General features: G+C 39.8%; 1 protein-coding gene across 1 annotated transcript; it reads left to right on the top strand.

Annotated features, from left to right (window-relative positions):
* Positions 1-3,024: 3,024 nt before the first annotated feature.
* Positions 3,025-22,648, top strand: CLDN18 (claudin 18). Its single transcript, XM_049776003.1, has 5 exons — positions 3,025-3,244; positions 17,165-17,329; positions 18,734-18,851; positions 21,269-21,379; positions 22,477-22,648. Exons 1-5 carry the CDS (start codon positions 3,025-3,027, stop codon positions 22,646-22,648), a joined length of 786 nt encoding a protein of 261 aa, XP_049631960.1.
* The last annotated feature ends 2,392 nt before the right edge of the window (positions 22,649-25,040 follow it).

The raw sequence follows: 25,040 nt of genomic DNA, 5'->3' as shown, positions 1-25,040 counted from the left end.
TTCATAAAATGTATTTTATAAATGAATTTTATTAATAATAGATAACTTACTCAAAAAGGTAGGAACACCAGTCTTATCACCAATATTTTCCCCAATATTAATAAAGTAATTTAAGTTTCTGGAAATGTATAACCTAAAATGATACTGTCAATTTAAACAGTCATTTTTCTTAAAATTTTGTACCATTTTAAAGGTACCTAAATAAAGTGGGACTGACACTAATACTATTTAACAAAGTTATACCATGAATATCTCATAGAGATACACTTACATGTCTTCTCTTTGGGGTTGGGAAAGCATTGGCCACATCCAGCAGTGCCTGGCTCTATATTCAGGAGTCATGCTTACTGTGATCAGGAGAAGCCTGTGGTACTGAAAGTCAAACCAGTTTTGACTATAATAATGCAGGGCATGCCATAACCACCAGTCCTATCTAAGATACTTTTAGCAAAGCTAGGTTTTCCTCTGCTGACCCCAATTCACTTTTTGACAGTGATAGCTGAAGTTCCAGTCCACTCATTTCAGAGCAGGAAGTAAAACAGCAGGAGTAAAAATTCTCATCTTCCAGACATTTTAAAGCATGTCAGTATTTATTTCATATTTTCCAAGTATGTAGACATAGCATTTCTTTCTACTCATACTGCCTACATGGGGGAAACTGCAGGTTATCCTTTAACTAACTCTTCCATCTTCTAAATAAAGTTATTGTTGCCATTGACTACATGACAGTTTCAAGTATCAGCATCTGAATAATTTTTTTCTCTATCTTAAAATTTTGCATTAAAACATTTGCATAGGGCAATGAAAGGGGAAATTTCCATGAATGCAGAAAGATAGCTTTTAATAATCTCTTTTTGTATTGTTTCAATTTCAATTTTTTTGCTAGTACTGTCATTATATTTGGGAATAAAAAAGGTTATTTTAATGCAGGGGCCAGAGTAATAGCATAGTGGGTAGGGTAATTGCCTTGCATACAGCCAACCCAGGTTTGATCCTGGCATCCCGTATTGTCTACAAAGCCTGCCAAGAGTAATTTCTGAGTGCAGAGCCAGAGTAACCCCTGAGTGCTGCTGAGTGTGGCCCAACAAGAAAAAATATTTTAATGTCATTAAATGAACAGCTGGAAACCAGACAGATTTCTCTACTGTATTTTAAAGCCTGGCTTTTGAGATTGTAACAAAAATTGAATGTGTCTCAAAAAACAATGGCAGAATAATTCATAACTTATTTCAACATATTCTGTTATAAATAATCAACTCTTGTACATCAGCTGAGACCAAAGCCACTTCTTCCTAGTGACCCAGAATTTAGACCTGGCCTGGTAGCTCAGATCAGGAACTTCCAAGCTACCATTATGTATCACTTATAGTCATATACCATTATGTATTACTTATAGTCATGCTTACTCTCTGGTATTTTCTGGTTTCGATCATTTACTACAAACACTGACCACAGAACCTAAAGCAAAGAATGCCGTTGAAAGGAGTGCTGCTTTCATTCAAATTCAGGGCAGACCTTCCATATCTACTCTCTCTGTTTGCTGTGAATAAAGCTGTGGGAGCAGGGCTTGGGTGCACCCAAGATAACATTGAAATGTTCAGACACACAGACTGTTTCCTGGAGGCCTAAACAGGTCAAAGATTGGGGTACAGGTGGGTATGCCTGGGTGTATTTCAGGGAATTTAAAACTGAGTTTGAGGGAAGGGCTCAAATGTCTCTGAACAAGGGCCAGATTGATAGTACAGCAGGTAGGGTGCTTGCTTTGGATGTGTCTTACCCAGGTTCAGTTCTCAGCATCCTATATGGTTCCCCTTGTTATTACAGGAGTATTTACTGGGTGCAGAGCCAAGAATAACCCCTGAGCACCACTGAGTGTGCTCAAAAGACAAAAATAAAATTCATTAGCTAACTAATTCAATGTCTCTGAAAGGCCAGCCCACAAGACCCAATCGGAAACTAACTGCTGGGACACCAATTTTTCTGACTTCTTTCTAAGTCTTTGATTAAAATGCAACCACAAGAATCCTTCTAAGTCTTTCATTTTCATGATGAAATAACTCCTGATATTTTAACTAATTTTAGTGAAGCATTTTCTGCAAAATATATAAGGGGTAAGTGAGATCTGAAAGACTATAAGCCCGTACTTGCCCTTGTGAATGTAACTGAGGAAAACTATAGCCTTCCAGGGTTGAAAAATACACAGTGTGTTAGTTACAGTGGTCAGAGATGATTCTAGGTTTTTCAGTGACTAAGTCATTTTTAACCCAGTAAGCTCTGGTCTTGCCTCTGAGCATTCTGGAACCTTCTATCACTGCCATTTAGTTCTTAAGGTTCTTTTGCCCCGGTAGAAGGTTGAGACAGAGGTCAAAAGATTGCCCTTTTCTTCTCATTCAGATCTGTATGTGAGGACCAATACCGACCTCTAGTCTAAAACGTGGCTTCTACTCTGGCAAGTGGAACTATTTAGCCTGTGTCCCTGCTATTCCCTGTGGAAATAATGAGCACCAGATAAGAAATACAGATGGGAACTGCACCTGCGCTGCCTTTTCATTTGATTTGTTTTTTCTTATAGTTTAATTGGGGCACTTTAAAAAAAATCCTCATGTTTTTATTTTTATATTCTCTGAAGGTGGTCTGCTTTAAGAAGGAGTTTCTGAGGGTCCTTTTCTCATTTGGGAGAGGGGTACCTGGGGACTATAGACAGCAGAGGTAGCGTTTCTCCAGTCCCCTCCCTCCACAGGAGGCCACCTTAGCCCTTCCTACATGTGATGTGCCCAGAGCTGGCATGCAAGAGGCTGGCACTGCCTGGGGAGTGTGCCCACTCGACAGCCCAGCACAGCTTTGCAGGACAAGTACTTCTCAGCGCCGCTTCCTCAACAGATGAGAAAATAATGCCCTTGAGCCTGGAGTGAAACTGGCTATCTAAGGAAAACACGGTGAGCAAATACCAGGCAGCGCAGAGGTGTAGTGTCCCCCTGGAGCCTTCCTGGGAGCAGGACGCGTGTCGGGCTGGCATTCGCGGCCATGGGCACCACCACGTGCCAGGTGGTGGGCTTCCTCCTGGCCGCGCTGGGCCTGGCAGGCTGCATGGCCGCCACGGGCATGGACATGTGGAGCGTCCAGGATCTATATGACAATCCGGTCACCTCGGTATTCCAGTACGAAGGGCTGTGGCGGAGCTGCGTGCGCCAGAGCTCCGGCTTCACTGAGTGCCGGCCCTACTTCACCATCCTGGGCCTGCCAGGTAGGTGTACCGACGGGCCCCACTGTGGATCCCCAGTACTGACCTCTCCCTGGGTGACAGCCTATCCAGGGGGCTCGGGATGAAAGGTGTGATGGAGAGAAAGCCAGCTGGCATCCTCACCCATGTTGTTGCAAATGACATGACTGCAAGGCAAGAATCATAGTACAGAAGATAGAGTGCTAGCCTAGCATTAAGGCCTACTGGGGTTCTATCCCTGGCACCACCATATGGTGCTCTGAGCCTGCCAGGAATGATCCTTGAGCTCAGAGCCAGGAGTAAGCCCCCAGCACCACTGGGTGTGGTCCAAAAAACAAAACCAAAAACTGCATAGGTGAGGTCAATCAGAAGAAAAGGCATAGACACAGGATATCTCTCAGATGTAAAGATACACAGCAAGGCCCAAAGGCAACACAATGGGAGAATTGACCCACATAACTGAGAGGAGGTGGGGTGCGAGGGAGGAGTTTGGGGTTCTTGGGAGAAGTTGGTAAACTAGTGATGAGTGTGGTATTGAAATTACATGCATGAGAAACTATTATTAACAGTATTTTAAATCACAGGAAACAAATCTTATCCAGCTGAGGAGAAAAGCTAGGCTCTTGCGTCTCACCGCAGCAGTAGTACCCAAGGAATATCTTCCTGAACCCAATCCAAAAAGGGAGAGAAAGATACTAGAATTTTTTTTGATCCTAATAAACAGTCAAAATTCTTATTCAAGTTGAAAGAAGTAGGGGTTGGGAAGCAGATCCCCGGATACTGGGTCTCTGGTTAGGTCAATAATACTAGAACAGACCTGTTTCTCCAGGAGAAATGAATGTCTGAGAATTTCTCCAGTGACCTGCTCTGCTTGCATATACTGGCAGGAGGGATCTGAATCTGAGTGTTGCATAAAAGTCTAAGACTTTGGTGAGAATTAATTTCAGTGTATTTTCAATCCATCCATTTTTCTTTGAATGCTGGGAGTCACAAAACTGTTATGCCATTCAGATTATAAATATTCTTGTTGCTGCTTTCCTGCTCTACAAGCAGGATAAACAAAGTGTCAGTATATAATTACAGATACAAAATTTGAATTATATTATAGTACATTCAGAATACATTATAGTTAAACTGCCACTTTTAAGACATAATTATTTCAAAATACATCATAGGAATTTTACATCTGAGTCGCTGGGAGCTCTCTCTGTTTAAGCAAAAGAGCAAATAAAAGGACAGGCTTCAAGAAGTAGCCAAGGGAGTTTGGTGATGAAAGGGAAAAAAGCTTGTGAAGGCCTTAAAATTAAAATGTGGAAAGCAGTAAACGAACCATCATTTTTGGAAAGAACTAGAGACTGAGTGACAGAGAACTGGGTTGTTGGCTCTATTTGGGGGAAGAACTCATACTACAGGGCCAGATAGAGGACTATGAGAAGAAAGGAGAAGGATGTGGAATCCAGGTCATAGGCCAGAAAACCCAGATGGAGCTGCAGTGTAAGAGCAGGGGATAAAGGGAGGGGAAGCAAGACTATAAATTGCTGAACTACTAACTACATCTTATTTTAACTCTTAAAAGGAGAAACAAGGTCAGATTCAAAATTAAGGCATGTCATATGATGACTCCATGTTTAATAATCTCTTTCCAAGGCCCATTCATGCTTAGAAGTTTCTTATTCATGCTCTGTCTTTCCCTAGGGAGAGATTTTAATTATTCTCACTGCCCTAATTCACCCAATCTCATAACTGTGACCCTCATTTATCTTTCTCTTCTGCAATGATTTCATTCTCTCTTAAGGCTTCTCAGCCTCCCTCTTCTTCGATGGATGGTCTACTCTCTGAGAATCTCCCCTCCACTTAACCCACCTCTCTCGAAGCAACCCAAAGGCTTCACACCATTCTGCTCATCCTGTCACTCAGCACCTCTCCTTAACGTTTTTTTTTATCTTTTTTTTTTCATTTTGTTTTGGGGATACACCTGGTGGTGCTGAGATGACTCCTCATTCTGTGCTGAGAGATCTTGCGCTTCTGGCAGTGTCAGAAGACTGTATGGGATGCCAGAGATCAACCCTCGGTTAGCTGTGTACAAGGCAAACAGTATATTATCAATCCAGCCCTCTTCTTAACTCTTTTCATTTCTCCTCACCTCTTAGGCTCATCTCCTCCTTTTCTGAAGTCCCTAGATCCTTTTATTCAGAGAAATTATGTTTAGCCCCACCCCTTTTTATTACTTATCATTAATTTACAGCATTATAGAATTTCAGGTATAGTTTTACAGTTCTATTTATGCATAGAGTTCAGAGCTCTCCACCAAAGTTCAACTGCCATCCTGTCACTAAAAAGGTCTCCCTCCCCTTTCTTCCTGTGTACCCCACTTTTCTGAAAGTATTCACTGTAGTTTTCACTCAGTCTTTAAGTTAATTTTGTTGTGTTTGCTTTTATTTATTTGCTTTAGTTATTTATGATTCACATATGAACAAAACCTCCTGATGTTGATATCTCTTCCCTAGTTTTCTTAGCATAATCACCTCAAATTCTATTCATTTTTATCCCAAATGGATCAATCTCATCTTTTTAATGTCAGGCTAATATTCTATTGAGTTAGTATCTAAAACTTCTTTAGATGGTCATCTGTCTATGGGTATTTCAATCACTTCTGGATTTTTTTCCTCTCATCATTCTGCCTCTCCATGGGTCACTGACAAATCAACTAAATTTTTTAGCACCTTTTACTTTTACCTATTTGGTTTCTATTCATTTCCTTTTTAATGTTTACTTCTTCAAGGCAAAGGTCAAGCAGAATCTTTGAACTGTCCATTTTCCAGTTCTTATGTCCCCAGATATTTAAAAATCAACTGCTTTCTGTGGTTCCCTGTCCCTAGTTTCACTAGGTAAAGGTATGGCAACCCAATTTCTGTGCCCTCCTATATCATCCATTAATTTTCATGGCCCATTTGACTTTTGCCTCAGTCCCACCCATGCTTCTCCCTTTCACTTTTCTATACTTGGGCTTTCCCTGGATACTCATTGGTCTAACTGTTCAATATACTCCTCTAACATCTTCACAAATATTTCCATTAACATCACCATATTTTGGGGGGGGGTTACACTCAGCAGTGCTTAGGGGTTACTCCTGGCTCTATGTTCTGGCAGGCCCAGAGGACCATATGAATGCCGGGATTCGAACCACTGTCCCTCTGCATGAAAGGCAAAAGCCTCACCTCCATGCTATCTCTTCGGCCCCTGACATCACCATCTTGAAGTCCCACATTCCCCAATTAAATAGGATCCCACAATCTCTCTTCCAAACTCAAAGCTCTCTGAAAGCCCTGAACATATGCCCAAGCCATGACACTGCACATAGATATTAAAAACATGTATTAAATACATAGTATATACTTCAGTGAAGTAGACATAGTTAAAGCAAAGGAAATGTGGCAGTGATTATTCAGCAGGAAGAATTAAGAGAGAAAATCAGAAAGGGCATCACTAAGGCAGTTCTCACTTAAATGAGACTGACTTAACTGAGTCAGACTTCCTTAAATTGCTTATGTTACTCATCTCTCTCTATTTCCTTTTCGTAAGCCCTTCTGCTTTATTAAAAATTCTTTACCCAGATCCTAACATAGGGATTGGTACAAAATAGCAAGTGGTTGATATGCTAAGTTGGATTGACCAGTAAGAATAGGCATCTTAAGCATTCGTGTGAGTCACATGAACAATAACAACAAAAAGCCAGGTTAAGGATTTTCCCCAAACTCCTCCTAAAAATTTTATACTAGAGTCATTGTTTTACTATTTTTTGTAATTATGGATACCTGGTCCCTCATCTGCCTGAGAAGTATTCGTTTATTTATCTAATTATGTATACAGAAAATATGTTTTACATATATTTAAGCCTCCGATGTTACCATATGTAGATTTTGCAGGACTGTTTTCATCATACTAGTTAATGTCAGCTACTTCAAAAAACATACATAAACATCTGGGGATTAAAACAAAATAAAGTTCTTCTTGCCCACATAATGTCTGTGGAATGAAGGTTACATAACATCTCTTCCTAAGCTGGGGGTCAAACACATCATTCCCATTTCACTGGCCAGAACTCACTGATGGCCCTAGAAGCTATAAAATGTAGGAACTAGATTATTTCATCCTATGCTGGGGCAGAAAGATTGCTCTTAAAATATCTCTTAGGATATCTGGTTTTCTCAAGATAGTTTAAACATACAAGAGGTGGAGGCACTCCTGAGTCTCTCTGAAAAAGTTTCAGGTTGTGAGCTGAGAGATAGGCTTCCTCAAATCATGTTCTGATTAAATAAAACAGGAATTTCCAGTGCTGAGACAAGGCATTGAGAGTTCTAAGGGACTGTTAAATTTATCTCTCAGAATTATGGTCAAAGGCCCAATAGGCACCTATACTGCATCTTCCACCATCTTCATATACCATTAAGGGTATGTGGGCACTGTTTCTGCATCCTCTGCATCCTCTCTTCTAATTGAGTTGGCCACAGCAGTGTGGAGAATAGATCCCTTCATTGTCCAATCCTCTTCTAGGTCACAAAAACTAGATTCCAGCAAAAGAATCTAGGAGACATTTCTAGGGACTTTTTTCTATAAAAGGTGATAGTTTAAGACCCCTGCATGGGTCTGACCTGGGACTGGGAACACAAGACTGAAAGACTTTCAGGTCTGTGCCCTTTCTCAGTGCCATGCTCAAGACCCTATTCTTTTTTTTTGGGGGGGGGGTTTCCGGGGGGGCCACACCCGGTGACGCTCAGGGGTTACTCCTGGCTATGCGCTCAGAAATTGCTCCTGGTTTGGGAGACCATATGGGACGCTGGGGGCATCGAACCGTGGTCCATCCTAGGCTAGCGCAGGCAAGGCAGGCACCTTACCTCTAGCACCACCGCGCCGGCCCCAAGGCCCTATTCTTACACTCAAGCATGCTAAAAGTATAGCGAATCTGGGCACCTTGACCACTGATAAGTATATCATTGGCCATAGGTCTGATGAACAATTAGGAAAAAATAAGTTTAAAGAGTGAATGGCTGGCATATTTCCAAGTGCCCAGCCTGGAAGACAGTAGAAATGGGCCAAGAGTAGGGAAAAAAGAAGGCAAAAACCTAGAAAAGTGGTGTCCTGACTCCTTCGTGACATTTATTCCTAGTCTATGTGTCTAACGCAGGCAAAGTTCTTGAACAGGTCATAGATGTTCAAGTGATTCCAATCATGCAGTGTTATCCAGGAGTCAAATTAAGATTATCTAGAGGGGCTGGAGTGATAGCACAGTGGGGGCGTTTGACTTTCAAGCAGCTGACCTGGGTTGAATCCTGCTCATCCTATCAGGTCCCTGAGCAAAGCCAGGAGTAACTTCTGAATGCAGAGCCAGGAGTTATTCATGGGCACTGCCAGGTGTGGTCCCAAAAATAAAAAAACAAACAAAAAATATTATCTAGAGTTTTTTTCTTTTCATTCTCATCTTGCCAGTTTTCTGTCTTCTTTGACGCTTCTCAGTCCCTTTGTTTTTATTTTTAAATAATAATTAGCTATATCACTATTTTAATAACTCAGCATGTTAAAAAAACTTTTTTGGTTTTTGAGCCACGCCCAGTGGTGCTCAGGGGTTACTTTTGGCTCTGTGCTCAGAAATTACTCTTAGTAAGCTCGGGAAACCACATGGGATGCCAAAGATCAGATCAAATAACAACAGCAAGAGCAACAAAAAAGAAGAGCTAAGGAGTTTTCATGTCGATGTCATATGTCAATCACATTTAGGTATGGGGATAGGCCACAAATCCACATTTAATCTAGAGAACAATTTCACCAAAATAATGGCAAGCAAAGAAAAATGAAAGTACCCTTAAGTCTCCTTTATAAAGGAGTTGCTCTGTTAATGTCATCTTAGTATTGCATGAATATTTCACATAAAGTTGAATGTTCCGTGAAATATTTCATAGTTCTACATTAAATCAACTTGTCATTATCCAATATCTGGTATAAGGATTTCACCCCTAATGGGTGACGTGTTCAGAAGTCAGCTATAAAGTTGAAATGAGATCTGGGAAAGTGAAGAGTGGGGAGGTGGGATAATGCTTGTCTTGGATTCAAGCTGCTTTTTCTCTTCAAAAAAAATAAAAATTCCTTTTTAAATATATGGGCAAACATACCAAGAAGTGTGTTCTTCTACATGTGCAGGAGATAGTACAGAGGACTGAGACATCATTTACAAAGCCCAAGGGAACCAGCGCTTTGGTATAAATGAGGCTGTTTGTTCTCCATGATCAAAGCTATCTAGAGCCAGGAATCACAATGATACCTCAATTTGTGTTTGTGGAAGTTGTCTCAGTAGCAGTGGCAGCCACCATCTAGAGTTATGTTCTATCATGGACTAATCCATGAGAATTAACCTCCTGGTGGGGTCATTCAGTATCAGAACTCCATAGGTGGGCCCCAACTTAGCAATGTCACATTGAAGTGGAAGCCCTCTACACTGCCTCCTTCATCATCCTGCTCCTTTGCTCATTCCCATCTCATCCTGGTCCTCTTGTATCTTGGTCCAGGTCTTTCATGCACAGTCCTTCATGCATGACTTTTTCAAATTTTCCACCATGACCATCACCAAGTGTGAGAATTTGGATTTTTACTATCAGTAAAGAACAAAGCCATGAGGGGTAACTCAAGATAAAGGTCAGATAAGGGGATAAAGCAGATAATATGAATCTGAGTTTTAAATTGGTAAGTTTTAAGGTGATACCAAGTAGCACCTTAAAGTGTAGACGTTCAACATCTCTATGCAAGAAAAACCACCCTAGAGCTGAGGTCCTGAGGTTAAATGCTTTTCTAGTTAACCATATGACTTTGTACCATTCTGTAAGATTCATGTGACACAAAGGAACACCATTTTAGTTCCCTGGGATCACTGCAGAATCTAGATCTTTCTGCTTTTTTTCCTGAAGGCTCCTTTCTCTGGACTCTGTTCTTTTCTCTCGACTTAATTGTTCTCCTCCATCAGTCCATCCTGAAGCCAAGCTGTACCCAAAGATTGGGATCTTGTCCCATACTTCTGTCTATCTAGTAAGCCATAACTCTACTATCCAAACAGCACAGTCACTGGGGATTTCTTTTGCTCTCAACACCTTTCTTTGTCCAAATTATTTATTCAACCGTTATACTATTAAGCAATTAAATAAAATATTAGAGAAATAACCAAAATATTAATATTTTAAGTCCTCAGGTGATGCCATGGCTCAACCAGGGTTGGTACTCAAACCCAAAAGCTCTTTCTCTTTCAGTCTAAAACTACTCTGAAGCAGGAAGTATTTTGCAGCAGGGAGAAAACTCTCAGGTTCCATATTTGCTTTTTTCAGTCCTGAGTTCAGTCCACTCTTTGGCTTCTATAAAACCTCTTTGATCATTGAAGAGAATGATATGGTCACACCTTTGGGGCAGGAATCAGTGTGTAGAGTCCATTTTACTCACATGTTTTCTTTTGATAAGTCTAGGTCTCTTACTCAGAATGTCAAGAAAAAATGGCTAAAGAGAAACCTACTTCCTTTGGGATTAGTTTCACTGGTGTCCTACCTATAAGAATTTGCATGGAGGATGGGTTAGACCACAACTGGCTCTGTGCTCAGAAGAAATATGTGTAGTGCCAGGGATCAAACAAGCATTAGATGCTTTCAAGGAAAATAGTTTTACCCCTGTACCAGCTATAATAAAGGATTTAAATTAATTAACATAGAGTCTTCCCACTGGAAACCAAGTACAGGTCACCACCATCACCTCCATAGCCATTACCATTTCAAGCAATGAATGAATATTTTTATATTCAGATGAAATGTTCAAAGAATATTTCCTTCCACTTCCTGCTTTTATTGCAGTTCTGACTCTCAGCATACCCCTGAAAAGATATTCCAAGCATTGAATATCTTTCTTTATCTATCCATCAAGGCCCAGAACACTGGCTCAGGCAGTGTACCCACAAACTGAAAGAGGAGGGTTAGTTAGAAGAGAACTAGCTTAATAAATCAAAAGGAGTTCAGAATCAGAGTAGATCCCAAGCTCAAAGCAGCATAGTGTTTATCAGAAATCCAAAATTCAAGAGCACAGTAAAATAGCAAGGCCTTATCATGCACATCTGACCCAGCGAAAGCAACTGAGCTTGAGGCAAAGACTGGTAGAGACAGGCTGATCAGGTCTCATTGATTAGGGCTCCAGCATCTACTGGCACAGCTACAGCACCTCTCTGCTGACAAGACAGCAATGATTTCACCATCACCTAGCAGCAGCAGCATCCTTTTTCATGCCAGTGTCAGAGAAGCTCATCTGCCTTGGCCATAGCCCCAGCAAACATAAAATGTGCTTTCAGATAATGACACACTCAGAATAAGGGTCACCTCCCAGCCTTACCAAGAGTACAAAATTAAGTAATTTTTCATAGAATGGGAGATATCTTTTATCCAACTTGTTTCATAAATGTTTGCTCACTTACCTGCCTGGTTGGTTGTTTGAGTGGTTGGTTTTGTTTGATTTAGCCAGATAACTTTCTAAGGACTACTTAAAATGGATAAAATATTTTTGTTCTCTAACCAACTTGCGGCTTAAAATATTAGAGAATATCTATTTTTAAAATCCTAACAGATATTTTTGTTATTTAATCACTGTGTTTACAAAAATTTTTATACTGGGGTTTCAATCATTCTTCATATACTTCACCACTGTGATCTTCCCACCACCAATGTACTCTCATATTCTTCACCAACCCAACCCCCTGCATATCTTTCCGACAGGCAGTCTGCCCCTATCCCTCACTATCATAGTCATGTGAGTTGTCATTATGGTTAGCGCTCTAACTGCACTCACCACTCTTTGTGGCAAGCTTCATGTCATGAACTGGTCCTCCTGAAATTCAGTTCTAATATCTCTGGGTATTAGTGCCATGCTGTCTTTTATTTTTCTTATATCCCACAGATGAGTGAAACTATTCTATGCCTATACCTCTCCCTCTGGCTCATTTCCCTCAGTATAATAGTCTATGACCAACCATGTAAGGCAAATTTTATGATTTCATTTTTCCTAATATCTGCATAGTATTTCATTGTGTAAATATACTACAATTTCTTTAGCCACTCATCTGCTATTCAGTACTTGGGTTGTTTTCAGATTCTGGTTATTGTAAATAATGCTGTGATAAACATAGGGTGCAAAGGGCATTTTTGTATTTTTTCTGTGTTCCTAGGGTATATATATACCTAGGAGTGGTATTGCTGGATCATATGGGAGCTCAATTTTCATCTTTTTAAGGAATATCCATGTTTTCTTACAGAAAGATGGCATTCTGACCAACAGTGAATGAGAGTTCCTTTTTCTCCACAACCCCTCCAGCACTGGTTGTTCTTGTTCTTTGTGATCTGTGCCAGTCTTTGTGGCATGAGATGCTGTCTCATTGTTGTTTTGATTTGAATCTCCCTGATGATTAGTAATATAGAACATTTTTTCATGTGCCTTTTGGCCATTTCTTCTTTGAAAAAATATCTGTTCATTTCTTCTCTCCACTTTTTGCTGGAGTTATATTTTTTTCTTGTTAAGTTCTTTTAGTATATCTTGGATATACTATATACTTAGATTACTTTGTACATCTTTTTTTATCTTTATTTAAACACCATGATTACAAACATGATTATAGTTGTATGATTACAGTCATGTAAAGAACACTCCCCTTCACCAGTGCAACATTCCCACCACCAATTTCCCAGATCTCCCTCCTCCCCACGCCCCTACACCTGTACTCGAGACAGGCTTTCTACTACCCTCATTCATTCACATTGTTATGATAGTTTTCAGTGTACTCATCATAGAGTGATGAGTGCAGTTGAAAAGATGACTACTTTGTACATCTTGAGCATTAGCCTTTCTTTTATCAGATGGGTTTTAGCCTTTGATATTCTTGAGTAGATATAGAATTCATAAAGAGGCTCATAAAGTTATTAAAAGAGCTTTTCTCTTCTCCTGAATGATTTCCTGGTGGTAACAACAACAAACAGAACAGCAATGGAATTGCTTCTAAGGTCTGGCTTTGTTCTACTAGGTCTTTTTCATGGGTTTATAACTTAATCATTTGTATTTAGGGAAAAAAGTAACTACTGTTCCTTTTCCTTCATGATAGCATGAAGTACTATCAAGAAGTGGTTCTTTTTTTTTTTTTAATTTTTTTATTGAAACCAATACAAGTCTTTCACAGTTGTATTTCAGGTACATAGTGACAATAAGTTAGGGTCATTCCCATCACCAGTGTTGACCTCCCTCCACCATAGTTCCCAGCATGCATCCCATACCTCCACTCTGAGTCCCCTGGACTGCTAGAGTAATGGTCCATTTTGTGTTTGTCTTGTTATAATTTGGGTTTCTTTATTCTGTTGTCGTTAACTTTGGTTTGGGTATGTAAGTAGTTCTTTTATGACATCTTATTCATGAAACTTCAAATGGTAAAAAAGAAATGTTATGTTTAGACTTTCCAATAAAAATATAAGTTTTTTCTTTAAGCTAAAAGATACAGAAGATAAAGATCTTTTCTCATGGAACTTTATAGTCCCTACAGCATCTGGCAAAGTATTTTGCTAAGAGTTTGAGCTTAAATGTACTCCAAGAAAGCCAGAGATATCAACTAATGGGTGACTGGATACATGCTTTGCATGCAAGAGGCATGAACTTAGTTGCTGTCTCTGTATAGTACCCTGAGCATCACTGGGAGCATGTTTTGAGCACCTTCAGAAGTAGACCCTGAGCACTGCCTGTATGTCCCAAAAGAAAATTAAATTCATGAATGAGCAGACAAATGTGTTCATCTATAAATATGAAAGTACACCAACATGTGCTGGGTGGATATATTAACAGTGAATATGCAACCTATGTTTGCATTTGAGGGATGCTTGCATAATGAGGGATTGGGTGTTTGCTACAAGTATCTTATGGAGCCAGCAGAGGTATCACATTAGACTTTGTAAAATTGAGGTGGCACCTTAGAGCCCTTCTCTATTAGAGATAAATGTATAGGCTACCCCAACATCCTCATTAGTTCTCTTAACCTTAGTTTTTTTCATCAGAACTCACCTGCAAGCCCAACATGCCAATGTAATCGGTTCTCCCTGATTCTAGTGAATTGCTCCAGATCATAAACACATTTATTCAGAGAATACAGCTGCTAATAAAACCAATATGGATGTTATATGTTTATAGAACTCTCTTTTTAGCAGAGAATAAAAGTTAAAAATCAGTAATTTCTTTAGATAGAGGTTTATTAGAACCAAGCAAATGAAGGACAGTGGCATGGAATTAGAGTGGTTGGGTGTCATCACCTCTATACAGAAATCTCTACCTGGTAGAGATTTTCATGGTCTCGGATCTGCAGACACTGCAAAAAAACATTTTTTATTTTTATTTTATTTAAACAATGTAGTTGACATAGTTTCTCATACTACAATTGTTTCTGCCATTCCATGTTCAAACATCAATCTTGCCATCAGTGTAAAATTTCCTCCATCATTTTCTTAGGTTTCCCACCCACTCATAAACCAGCCCCCTTTGAGGGTATAAAATAATTTACATTATATTGCTTATTTACAACTAAATGGTAATGAAATTATAAAAAACTGCATCAAAATAAAATTTGTGAAAATTATCATATCTCAAAATAGGATCATTAAGTCATTGATGTTTTATTAATCTGCTTGTTAGTTGATCTGTTATTGGTTTTGTTTGTTAACCTTAGATGGCTTCTATGCAACTTTGACATCTAATGTGGTATATATAAGCAGTAAAATATTTGGTAGTGTATCACAACCAACTAGATATGACTGCACAGTCCAAGAATTCTTAGTTCTGTGACTGGCATGACAAGGGCTGTGGGGTGTGTCTGTGAGCTTCTGAAATCAGGGAGGCTGTCTACGCTCACTCCAACAAAACCCTAGAGATCTCAGACCAAATACCAGTTTATCTAGAGTCTTGGCCAGCTAGGCATCTCTGCAAAGAACATTGGTTAAGCCATGAAGTTGGACCATTGATGTGGCACTGATTGTGGGTTGTAGGTGCAACCAAAAAACAGGACTTGGCCCATCTATCCTCCCAAGACTACCCCAGCTTTCAACTCATGATTTTTCAGGGTGTTAGATCCCTTTTAAGAATAAAATGAGTCTATGGAGTTGGCCAATGAGAGAATATGGCGGTGACTGTAAGGCATGACTGCAAAGGTTTTTAAGGGACTTTGCATAACTTAAATCTTCTTTCTTAATGCTTTTTATTCATTACCATTTTTTCTGCCATGACAGGTTGTTTTGAGATACAGGTCTTAGGGTAAATAGGCTGTCACTGGCCATGGAAACCTGCCCAACGAGATGAGCAAATTTCTTCCCAGGATCCCCTTGTCTTAAGATTCACATTTATAAATAATTTCTAGACTGTCCCTTTATGTGTTGTTAGTCTCTGTTGCAGAGCATGTCATTTTATGCCCACGTTCCATGTTTGGAAAAGATGTTAATCTAAAAGTTTACAGTTTCCTGTCTCTTATTGGCAATCATAACTCGACCCTCTTTTCTAAGATAAGGTCTCTCAAAGTCCTGTACTGTGGTGGAAAAGTAGCTATTTTTGTGACAATCCTAGATTTACCATTAGCTCTGCCTATGTATCCTCATCAATTATAAAAATGTTGCAGAGGGTTTCATGCAAATTACATGTTGTAATGTCTGGCAAGCCCCTAATATTTTTCAGCCAAACATACGGTAGCTTGTTTTCCTCTGAAAACGAGATACACAAAGCCCTGTTTTATACCACATAGCTCTAAAATGGACTCTACAGAACCACTAACAGCAGGGGACTTTCCTCTGTCATACTCAAAAAACTCAGTTTTCTTCTTCTTGTAAAGTGAATTATACTTTAGTAGAATTATTTTGTAGCCCTAAAAAATTCCCCACTTTGGTAAAAAAAAAAAATGAAGACAGAAAACCTTTCTGACCTCCTAGTATCTGTCATCTTCATCTCACATCAAGGAGACTCAGCCGAGATGTCAATGAGCTAGAGCAAAAGTGCAGCAGGGAACTGGCCTTGCATGAGGCCAAACTGGGTTCAATCCCCAGCATCCTATATGATCTCCTCACCACCAATGGCAGTAACTTCTAAGTGGAGAGCCAGAAGAAGTAATGCTTGAGCATCACTAGAAATGACCCCAAAACAAACAAACAAAAAATTTCAAGATGAGTCACTGAACTTTAGGCGAGATGATCACTACAGGAGACGCTCAGCAGAATCACAGGTTCTGTAGATTTCTAAAAGAGAATTTCTTATAAACTAGTCAGGCTAAAAGTCTAATAATGGTAATTCCATATTTTCACTCAAAACCAAAAGCTCACATGACAACTAACCATGAGTAGTTCCTTTGAGAAAAAAGCAAAATTGTCCTTGGCATACCATATAGTGGCCTTGCTTTAATCTATGCTGTAAATAAGCATCTCTAAAATGGTCTTAACTTTGAAGTATTGAGCCTACATAGAAAAATTAGAGAAAAAGCTAGGTATTCAGAAGAAACCAAAACAACAGTTTTATTGCAAACTCTGTAAATAAGTTTAATGTACCTTAGTCAAATCATTTCTCTCTTCTGAAGCTCAGATTATTGAGTTTTAAAGGAAGGAAATAAATTAAATGCATTCCATTGGCCTTCCTGATTTCAACTATATAGGAGTTTTTTTATTTTGCATACATCTACCTTCATCAAGCATCTTGCATTTTCCACAGGCCCACATCCTTTCTCAATTACAAAGTTTATGGTTTATGGATATGCTATTTCTCAGAAGTTTGGTGCTGATCTGTTGTGGTTGCTTGATTGTACTAAGCCAGTGCCTGTTAATAGCCTTGAGGTGATTTTAATTTCTGCTAATTCTGCCCCTTGTTCAATAGCCATGCTGCAGGCAGTGCGAGCTCTGATGATCGTGGGCATTGTCCTGGGAGTAATTGGCCTCCTCGTATCTATCTTTGCTTTGAAGTGTATACGCATTGGCAGTATGGAAGACTCTGCCAAAGCCAACATGACATTGACCTCAGGGATTATGTTCATCGTTGCAGGTAAACAAAGTGCCTCACATTCCCACTTTCTGTGTGACTTCCGGGACCATCAAGGCAAAGTCATTGTAGCAGAGGAAGCATGGCTCCTTCTAAGAGAGCATGGTTCGGTTTTAGTTCAGAGCTTTTCAGAGCTTTTCCCTCTGGGATTTAAGATTAGAAATTAAGATCCGGAGGCTGGAGCAATAGCATAGTGGGGAGGGCATTTGACTTGCATGTGGTTGACTTGGGTTCAATCCCGGCATCCCATCGGGTCCCTGGAACTTGCCAGGAGTAATTTCTGAGCATAGAGCCAGGAGTAACCCCTGAGCATGGCCCCAAAACAAAAACAAATAAAAAATTAAGGCCCAGTTATACTCTACAGAACTATCCTAAGTGTTAAGCACACTCTTAGATACGACCCCAGTACCAATATAAGAGAAAGCCTTAGAAATCATGTTACTCAACCTGTAAAGCATTTAGTAAACCTCTAATAAGTGACTTTTTTTTTACTTAGTAGTGTTTAAATTTATATTGATGATCATAAATGACCTCCCTTACCTTTCATCAACTCTGGTCTAACATTTCTCTCTGGTCGCCCATATTCTATTTGTTGATTGACAGTTATGGCTGGGCATAGACTACCATTGTGCCCCAGCCCCTCCCCTATACAGCTGTGGCATTTCCAGTTAATCACCTTTCCTCTCATCACAGCCACCACCCCTCCCCCACTCAGATTTGTCACTGCAGTCAGGATTTATTACCGATTAATATTTTCCATACTCCTGATTTGTTTCTCTGTATGTACACCACAAATAAGTGAGATCATCCTGCATTTGTCCTCCTTCTGGCTTTTCTTACTCAACATGATATCCTTCAATTCTATCTAAGTTTGTCTGGAACTAAATGACTTTCTGGGGGTGACGTTTACATAGTTTACATAGCATTTGATTGTGTATATATACCACAACTTTTTTACTGTGGTACAATTGGGTTTATCCCCTATCCTGGTTATTGTACTAGGAGTTACAATGAAGATAGATATATAAAAATTTTAATTAGTGTTTCAGGGGTAGAGGCCTAGAAGTGATAGACCTGGATCAAATGGGAGATATCTTAGAGATAAGATGCTAATATTATCAAAGAACTAGATCTAAAATATTTGTTAGCCCCGGATCCCAATTTGCATGTAAAAATCTCCTGTGCACTTGCAAATATTTTCACAATTGATGAACTAAAAGTCCCAAGGCACCTAGACAGGGTCTAATATATACTGTGGGAGTTCAAGAATCAGTGTTTGTATTGACCATGGTCATAGAAATAAACTATTCAGTAGTCTATCTTCTAAAATAATTTAATCATACGTCCCCTCAGAAACATTGTCATCCCTAAAAAGGACTCTAGAATATTCCTATGTTTACCTCACAGGTATCTGTGCTATTGCTGGGGTGTCTGTGTTTGCCAACATGCTGGTTACAAATTTCTGGATGTCCACAGCGAACATGTACTCTGGCATGGGCGGAATGGTGCAGACTGTTCAGACCAGGTAACCTCCTCATCTAGAACTCAGTATTTTTTGGTGAATATTACTGTAAAAATCTTATTAAACATATATGTCTAATATGATTGTCAGTGCCTGAAATAGCAAAAATTTATCAGAGGCAACCTTGCCATATTATAAATCAACAATGATCTGTAAATTCATAAACTTCATTTCAGTGTAATATCCTTGGTGATACGACTGGAAGCTGATTTGACATTTGCATTGAAATATAGAGACAGCTTGTGGTATTTATCTGACAGTCTTACACAGGCCCCATTGTGGTGGCAATGAAACAGACACGATTAACTCAGGCATCTTAATGAACATCAACCCACATCTTCCATTTGTGTAAGACCTTGGATAGGGAGAGGGAAAAGCATAAGGAGAAATGATTGAGGTGCACTATAAGAGAGAACAACACTATTTCTATCCCTTTATCTCATTATTCCTTCATTATTTTTACAAGTGTATTAAACACCAGCTGTGGACAAGAAATTTTTTGAGTTCTGAGAATAAAAACACGATCACTCCCGAGGAAAACTAAAAATATAGCAGAAGGAGAAAAATTTCCACAATATTTTGGTGCCACACACAAAGCAAAACTTTAGAAGATAAAAGTGCAATTCCAAAACTCTGTTTTGCCACTCTCAGAAGAATTTATTTCATAGCAAGCAGCAGCAGCAGCAGCAGCAGCAGATTCCTGATGAAGATCTTGCTTTCAGAATAATGTAAATAGCATTCCTAAGAGACCCATCATCCTCAGAGAAATACATTTAGTATTTCTCCCAGGCAGGATGCAAGGACTCAGTAATACATTACTCCAAGATCTTCCCATGGTATTTCGGTTACAAAGAAAACTTATAAGTCAGCAGACCACTTAACCTGATATGCCTAGAACTTTCCCCATTCTAGCACTAAATGTCCTACATCCTAGGAAGCTCCTACTGACAAAGACATATGAGGATAGCTGGTCCTCCTAGTTACAAGTGCCCACCTTGGGGCCAGAGTGATAGCACAGTGATAGGGCATTTGCCTTGCACACAGCTGACCCAGGACAGACTTGGATTTGATCCCCAGAGTCCCATATGGTTTCCCAAGACAGGAGCGATTTCTGAGTGCAGAGCCAAGAGTAACCCCTGAATGTCACTGGGTGTGGCCCAAAAACCAAAAAAAAAAAAAAAAAGTGCCCACATTGCCTCCAGTATCTAGGTGTGTAGTGTCACTGGCCCTACCCAAAGAAGCCCCCTCACATCCACCTGACTCTTGGAGCTGATGCCCACCATTACCTTCTCACTGCCATCATATTCAAATCCTTGGATAGTTTGAGATTATAGGATTACAGGTTCCAGGTAATCTTTGTCCATGGATAAACAATAGTTTTTCCTCTCTTTCTATCTTCTCTTCTTTAGTCAGAAGTCACAAATGATCATGTAACTTCCATTAAAGATGGTGACAGTCACCAAATGGGGACTGTTGTTCCAGTACCCCACTTGACCCCAGAATCCCTTGAGGTTAATAGTAGTAGCACCTAAAACCTGATCCAGATCTGAAAACTGCTTTTTCTCACACTATACACAGATTTCAGGCTGTTTTAGATGTACCTACTCCTGAATAAATCATCAGTCTAATAAAATGAGAAGTGCCTTGGGTGGATTTCTTAGAAACAAAACCCAAGGAGGAAGACTTGTGTGCAGTTTTCTATGAAGAAAAAGGAGCCCATTAGGGAAACCAGAGTTGGTTTCAGATGAAGTTTGGGTCTCAGTCTGATGCTAGGAAGCTATGGGACATAGATTACAAGTTAGAGTTGTCTTGCCATAAAATAAAAGAGTATGACTTCATACTTCAGCACCAGTCAGTCTCTGTATGTGGTCAAAAAGCTTCTCTGGGCCTGGAGAGTCCTGAAGGTCAGCAGGTAAAGGTAAGGGCAAGAGAACACAAGATTGTGAAGCACTACAGAGATAGTTCATCAGGCAGAAGGGAGTCCATTACATTGTTCACCATGAGCCATTAATAATCTCTTCAACATGACTCTTTCTGAAAATTCTGCTACCTGAGTAAATGGTACCTTGAATTAGATAAAATGACCTTCTAAACTCCATACTTCTCTTGCCAAATCTTCAAGACACCATTTTGCCAATTGAGAGGATTAAGGTTTACTGCAATGTTTCATTAGAGTCTTAAACTAAATTCTATGCCTACATGGTGTGTGCAAGAATCCCACTGCTACTTGACTTTTAGTTTCAGTCCCAATTCTATTCTTCAAGGGAACTAAGTAGATTGGCTATGACCCCAGGAGTTCAGGAGACATGAGTGGGGAGAAATGTATGATCTAAAAGTTGGGATGGAGGAAAGGATGGGCAGGTGCTGCAAGGGAGCCTAGAACATCAACTCACTCACTGATTTACCATTTCCCTGCACAGGTACACCTTTGGCTCAGCTCTGTTTGTGGGTTGGGTGGCTGGTGGCCTCACTCTCATTGGAGGTGTGATGATGTGCATTGCCTGCAGGGGCTTGGTGCCTCAGGAAACCAGGTGAGTTTCCCATCCCAATGCAATCAGCTGTTTGAATTGAGTCCATGTTAATGTGTCATTTGCAATTGGAATGAGTAAGTAAATTAAAGCACTTTATTAAATGATGGGTCATTGAACCTTCTCAATTGTGAGAAATTTAAATAACAGAATATTTTAGGCTAAGCAGAATTATGTGTGGTCCTGTTTGCTTTCAGGGATCCCATCCTTCTCATTTCCCTCTAGCTCCAGTGTTCTCAATGGTTTTCAGTTAAGATTAGTTTTACAGGGCCTGGAGCAATGGCACAGTGGGTAGAATGTTTGCCTTGCACTCAGCCTACCTTGATTCTATCCTGGCATCCCATATGATACCCTGAATCTGTCAGAAGTGATTTCTGAGAACAGAGTCAGGAGTAACCCAAATGTCACCGAATTGCCCACCCCCACCCCCCGCAAAAAGAGTAGTCTTACGACAGCTCTATTTCGAGGAATATTTGGCAGCACTAATTGTTAGAACTTTGGGATTAGGGGTAAAGGAGTGGGTTGAGGACAAGGATGTTTCAAAGAAACATCTGCTGTCCAATGTCAGCAGTACTGCTGCTGAGAGACCCATTGTACCTCCATGAGTAGGCCTGTAGCTGGGAGGCCTGAATCCTATCCTGGTTTTTTGTTTGTTTGTGAGTTTGTTTTGTTAACTAGCTGGTGACAAGTCATTTGCCCTCTTTGAGCCTCCAAAACCTCACTGATAAATAAGAGAGGAAATGGACTACATACCTTCCAATAGGTTCTATGTCATTTCCACCTTCACATATTCTAATATGTTTTGGCAAAAACAGGAGCCCAAACATTGCTCCTGCTTCATCGGTCAATTAGCTAAGAAACTTGATCATTTAACAGAGGAAAATCACGAGTCACTACCCACCAATTTGAAAAAATTCTATTCTACTGCAAGGGCAAAAAGTCAGTGTCCCCAAAGACTGGGTTGACCAAGGGTCTCAGTTTGCCCAGGAAAAAAGGCTTCCTGGAACACTGGGCTTTAGAACTGAAACAAACACCAGATATTGAGATTTGTCTTCCAACCCAAAACATATGAAGTCATGCAATGCTGCTTTTTCTTTCAGCTACAAAGCTGTGTCTTATCATGCCTCGGGCAATAATGTTGGCTACAAGCCTGCTGGCTACAGGGGCCCTTCAAGTTTTGGGCCCAACACCAAACCCAAGAAGATATATGATGCTGGTGACCACACAGAGGAAGAGGTGCAGTCTCATCCGTCCAAGTATGACTATGTGTAATGTCCAAGGCCACTCAGCATGAGCTGAAGGAACTACCCAATTAATTCTCAGCCAAAAACTAGGACATTTTACCTTGAATTCTTATTGTTTTTGAGTCATAGTTGGAAGTTTAAAAGACCTTGGTTTAACTAATGGTGCAGCCATAAGACCCTAACTAAATCTCTCTCTCTCTCTCTCTCTCTCTCTCTCTCTCTCTCTCTCTCTCTCTCTCTCTCTCTCTCTCTCTCTCTCTTTCTCTCTCTCCATGCTTCATCACAGAGCTAAGTTATCAGGTATGAGTCTGAAGCTCTAGTTCACTCTTTCCAATCCTCTGTCTATCTTTTTATGAGCTTTCTAATCTGATGACAGAATGCAGTTTGAGTTCCTATCAAACATGATAACTTACACTCTCTCCCTCCTCTTTTTGGTCAATACTCCATTGATGGGCCAACACCAAACCCAGAAAAATATCAAAAGGAAAAAAAGAATCAATCAAAAAGCATCATTTTGCCTCCTCCTTTCCCAGCTTTACCACTAATAGTCACTGACTAAAGATGAAGTGATAGAGATCATTTTAGTGTCTCCTTATAGAATCTGCTGTTCATCCACTAAATGAAGTATTACTGGACAAGTGATTTCGTGAGTGGAAACCCCATCTATTGACTTGCTAGTATCTGTTTAGTCCAGCAAGACTTCCCTAGGACCTTTTGAACCTATGCTACAGGGAATATTTCTGTCACAAGCTAGAGATGGATATTTTGGTAATATAAATGTATTTCTTATTCTGAAAATATCTAGAATTATGTATTCAGAAATGATACACATAGAGGAACATGAAACTTAAGGCTTTAATATTGTCTAGACTATACTTTGCAAACATGACCCTCTGATTTTTTTCCTTTGAGTTCTCCAGTACTCTTATTATACATAATAGAGCCAATGTAACCCATATATTCTTTTTCCATGTTGTTTCCAGCCTGTGGCACCTATGGGTTTGTATCACACAACATTTACTTGGCACCTCAGTCATCTCTGTTTCTCTAAGAGTTGTTCCCTTCACTAAATTCAAAAGTTGTCAAATATTTCTACATTGACAACTATTTTCAGCTACACACCACTAATGCTGAAAGCTTAAACTCCCTCTTCCAGCTCCAAAAAGCAAATCCCAGCACCAAAATATACCATAACACCTACTCCATCCCTCTAGGAAACTGAGAACAGGGCTGTCTGCTAATGTCCCCATGTCAGGGAGTAACATTGATAGTGGGGGGAGGCATAATCAATGGAGTATTCTTTGGGATTTTAAAACCCCCTTATAGCAAGAATGCATATAAAACTGACCTCCACAGGACCAGAGCAATGGCGCAGTGGTAGGGCATTTGCCTTGCATGTGGCTGACCCAGGATAAACTGTAGTTCAATTCCTTATGTGCCATATGGTCCCCCAAGCCAGGAGCAATTTCTGAGTGCACAGCCAGATGTAACCCCTGAGCATCACTGGGTATGGCCCAAAAATCCAAATAAATAAATAAAAGAATAAATAAAATTGACCTCCAAGGTCACCTGGATGGGTGAATAGTCAGAGAGAACTTTAGGCCAGAATTTTAGAACATCTGGGGGAAAGTGCTTTAGGCCAAATCCAGGTGTAGCCTCATGTAATTTGTTATCTAAAACATGGTTGAGGATAACCAGGTTAATAAAAGGTGTTAGTTGTGGGGTAGAGAGAGTAGAGCAATCCAGGCTGTGGTATTGGATGGGGTTCTCAGAATTGGAGCTGAAAATCTGGGGTCCAATGACTCTTTCTCTTCCTGCCATCAGACAGTTCTGCTGGGCCTCAGGCCCTGGGATATGGCTCAATGGGTTTTTAATTAATTGTCTAGCCAACTCTTAATTGTTTGAAAGCCTCTCTATATTTAGATTGTGATTTGTAAATTTTTTGTTGCTCTTACTTATTTTATATGCATTGAATATTGACCTGCATGTTTGTTACTAAATATTAAAAATACTGTCATATAATACCAGAACAGTTTCTACTCTTTTTCTCAAGCTTTATTACATGGAAGTGAGTCTTAGCACTGCAAATCTAAGCAGAACTTCCAGGTGTGTTATCTCTACAGTGGCAACTGGGTCTGACCCAACCCTTCAGAACAGTGATAGACATCAGAAGAGCAGAATACATAAAAATTGGACCTAAGTACATGGATAAATATGTGGCCATTAAATTGTTCATATTTTAAAAAATATTAATTGTATAAAATACTGCACAAAAATATGCCCTGGAAGGGAATATTCCCAAATAGTTTAAAAGTGGTTGCTTCATATGGCTCCTGAGAATATAGCCTAGGAACCCAAAAACACAATGCAAAAAAAAAAAGCACCTGCACTCCTACATTTATTGCAGCACTATTTACAAT

The sequence above is a fragment of the Suncus etruscus genome, chromosome 6, assembly GCF_024139225.1.
Source record: "Suncus etruscus isolate mSunEtr1 chromosome 6, mSunEtr1.pri.cur, whole genome shotgun sequence".
Taxonomy (NCBI): domain Eukaryota; kingdom Metazoa; phylum Chordata; class Mammalia; order Eulipotyphla; family Soricidae; genus Suncus; species Suncus etruscus.
The sequence above is the reverse complement of the archived record's forward strand: the minus strand, read 5'-3'. Positions and strand labels throughout refer to the sequence as shown.

Excerpts from the sequence above, each read along its gene's own strand:
- CLDN18 (XM_049776003.1), top strand. The coding sequence starts at position 3,025 with ATGGGCACCACCACGTGCCAGGTGGTGGGCTTCCTCCTGGCCGCGCTG. Across the intron at positions 18,852-21,268 it reads GTGCAGACTGTTCAGACCAG|GTACACCTTTGGCTCAGCTC; the intron begins GTAACCTCCTCA and ends TTCCCTGCACAG. Across the intron at positions 21,380-22,476 it reads TTGGTGCCTCAGGAAACCAG|CTACAAAGCTGTGTCTTATC; the intron begins GTGAGTTTCCCA and ends TTTTTCTTTCAG.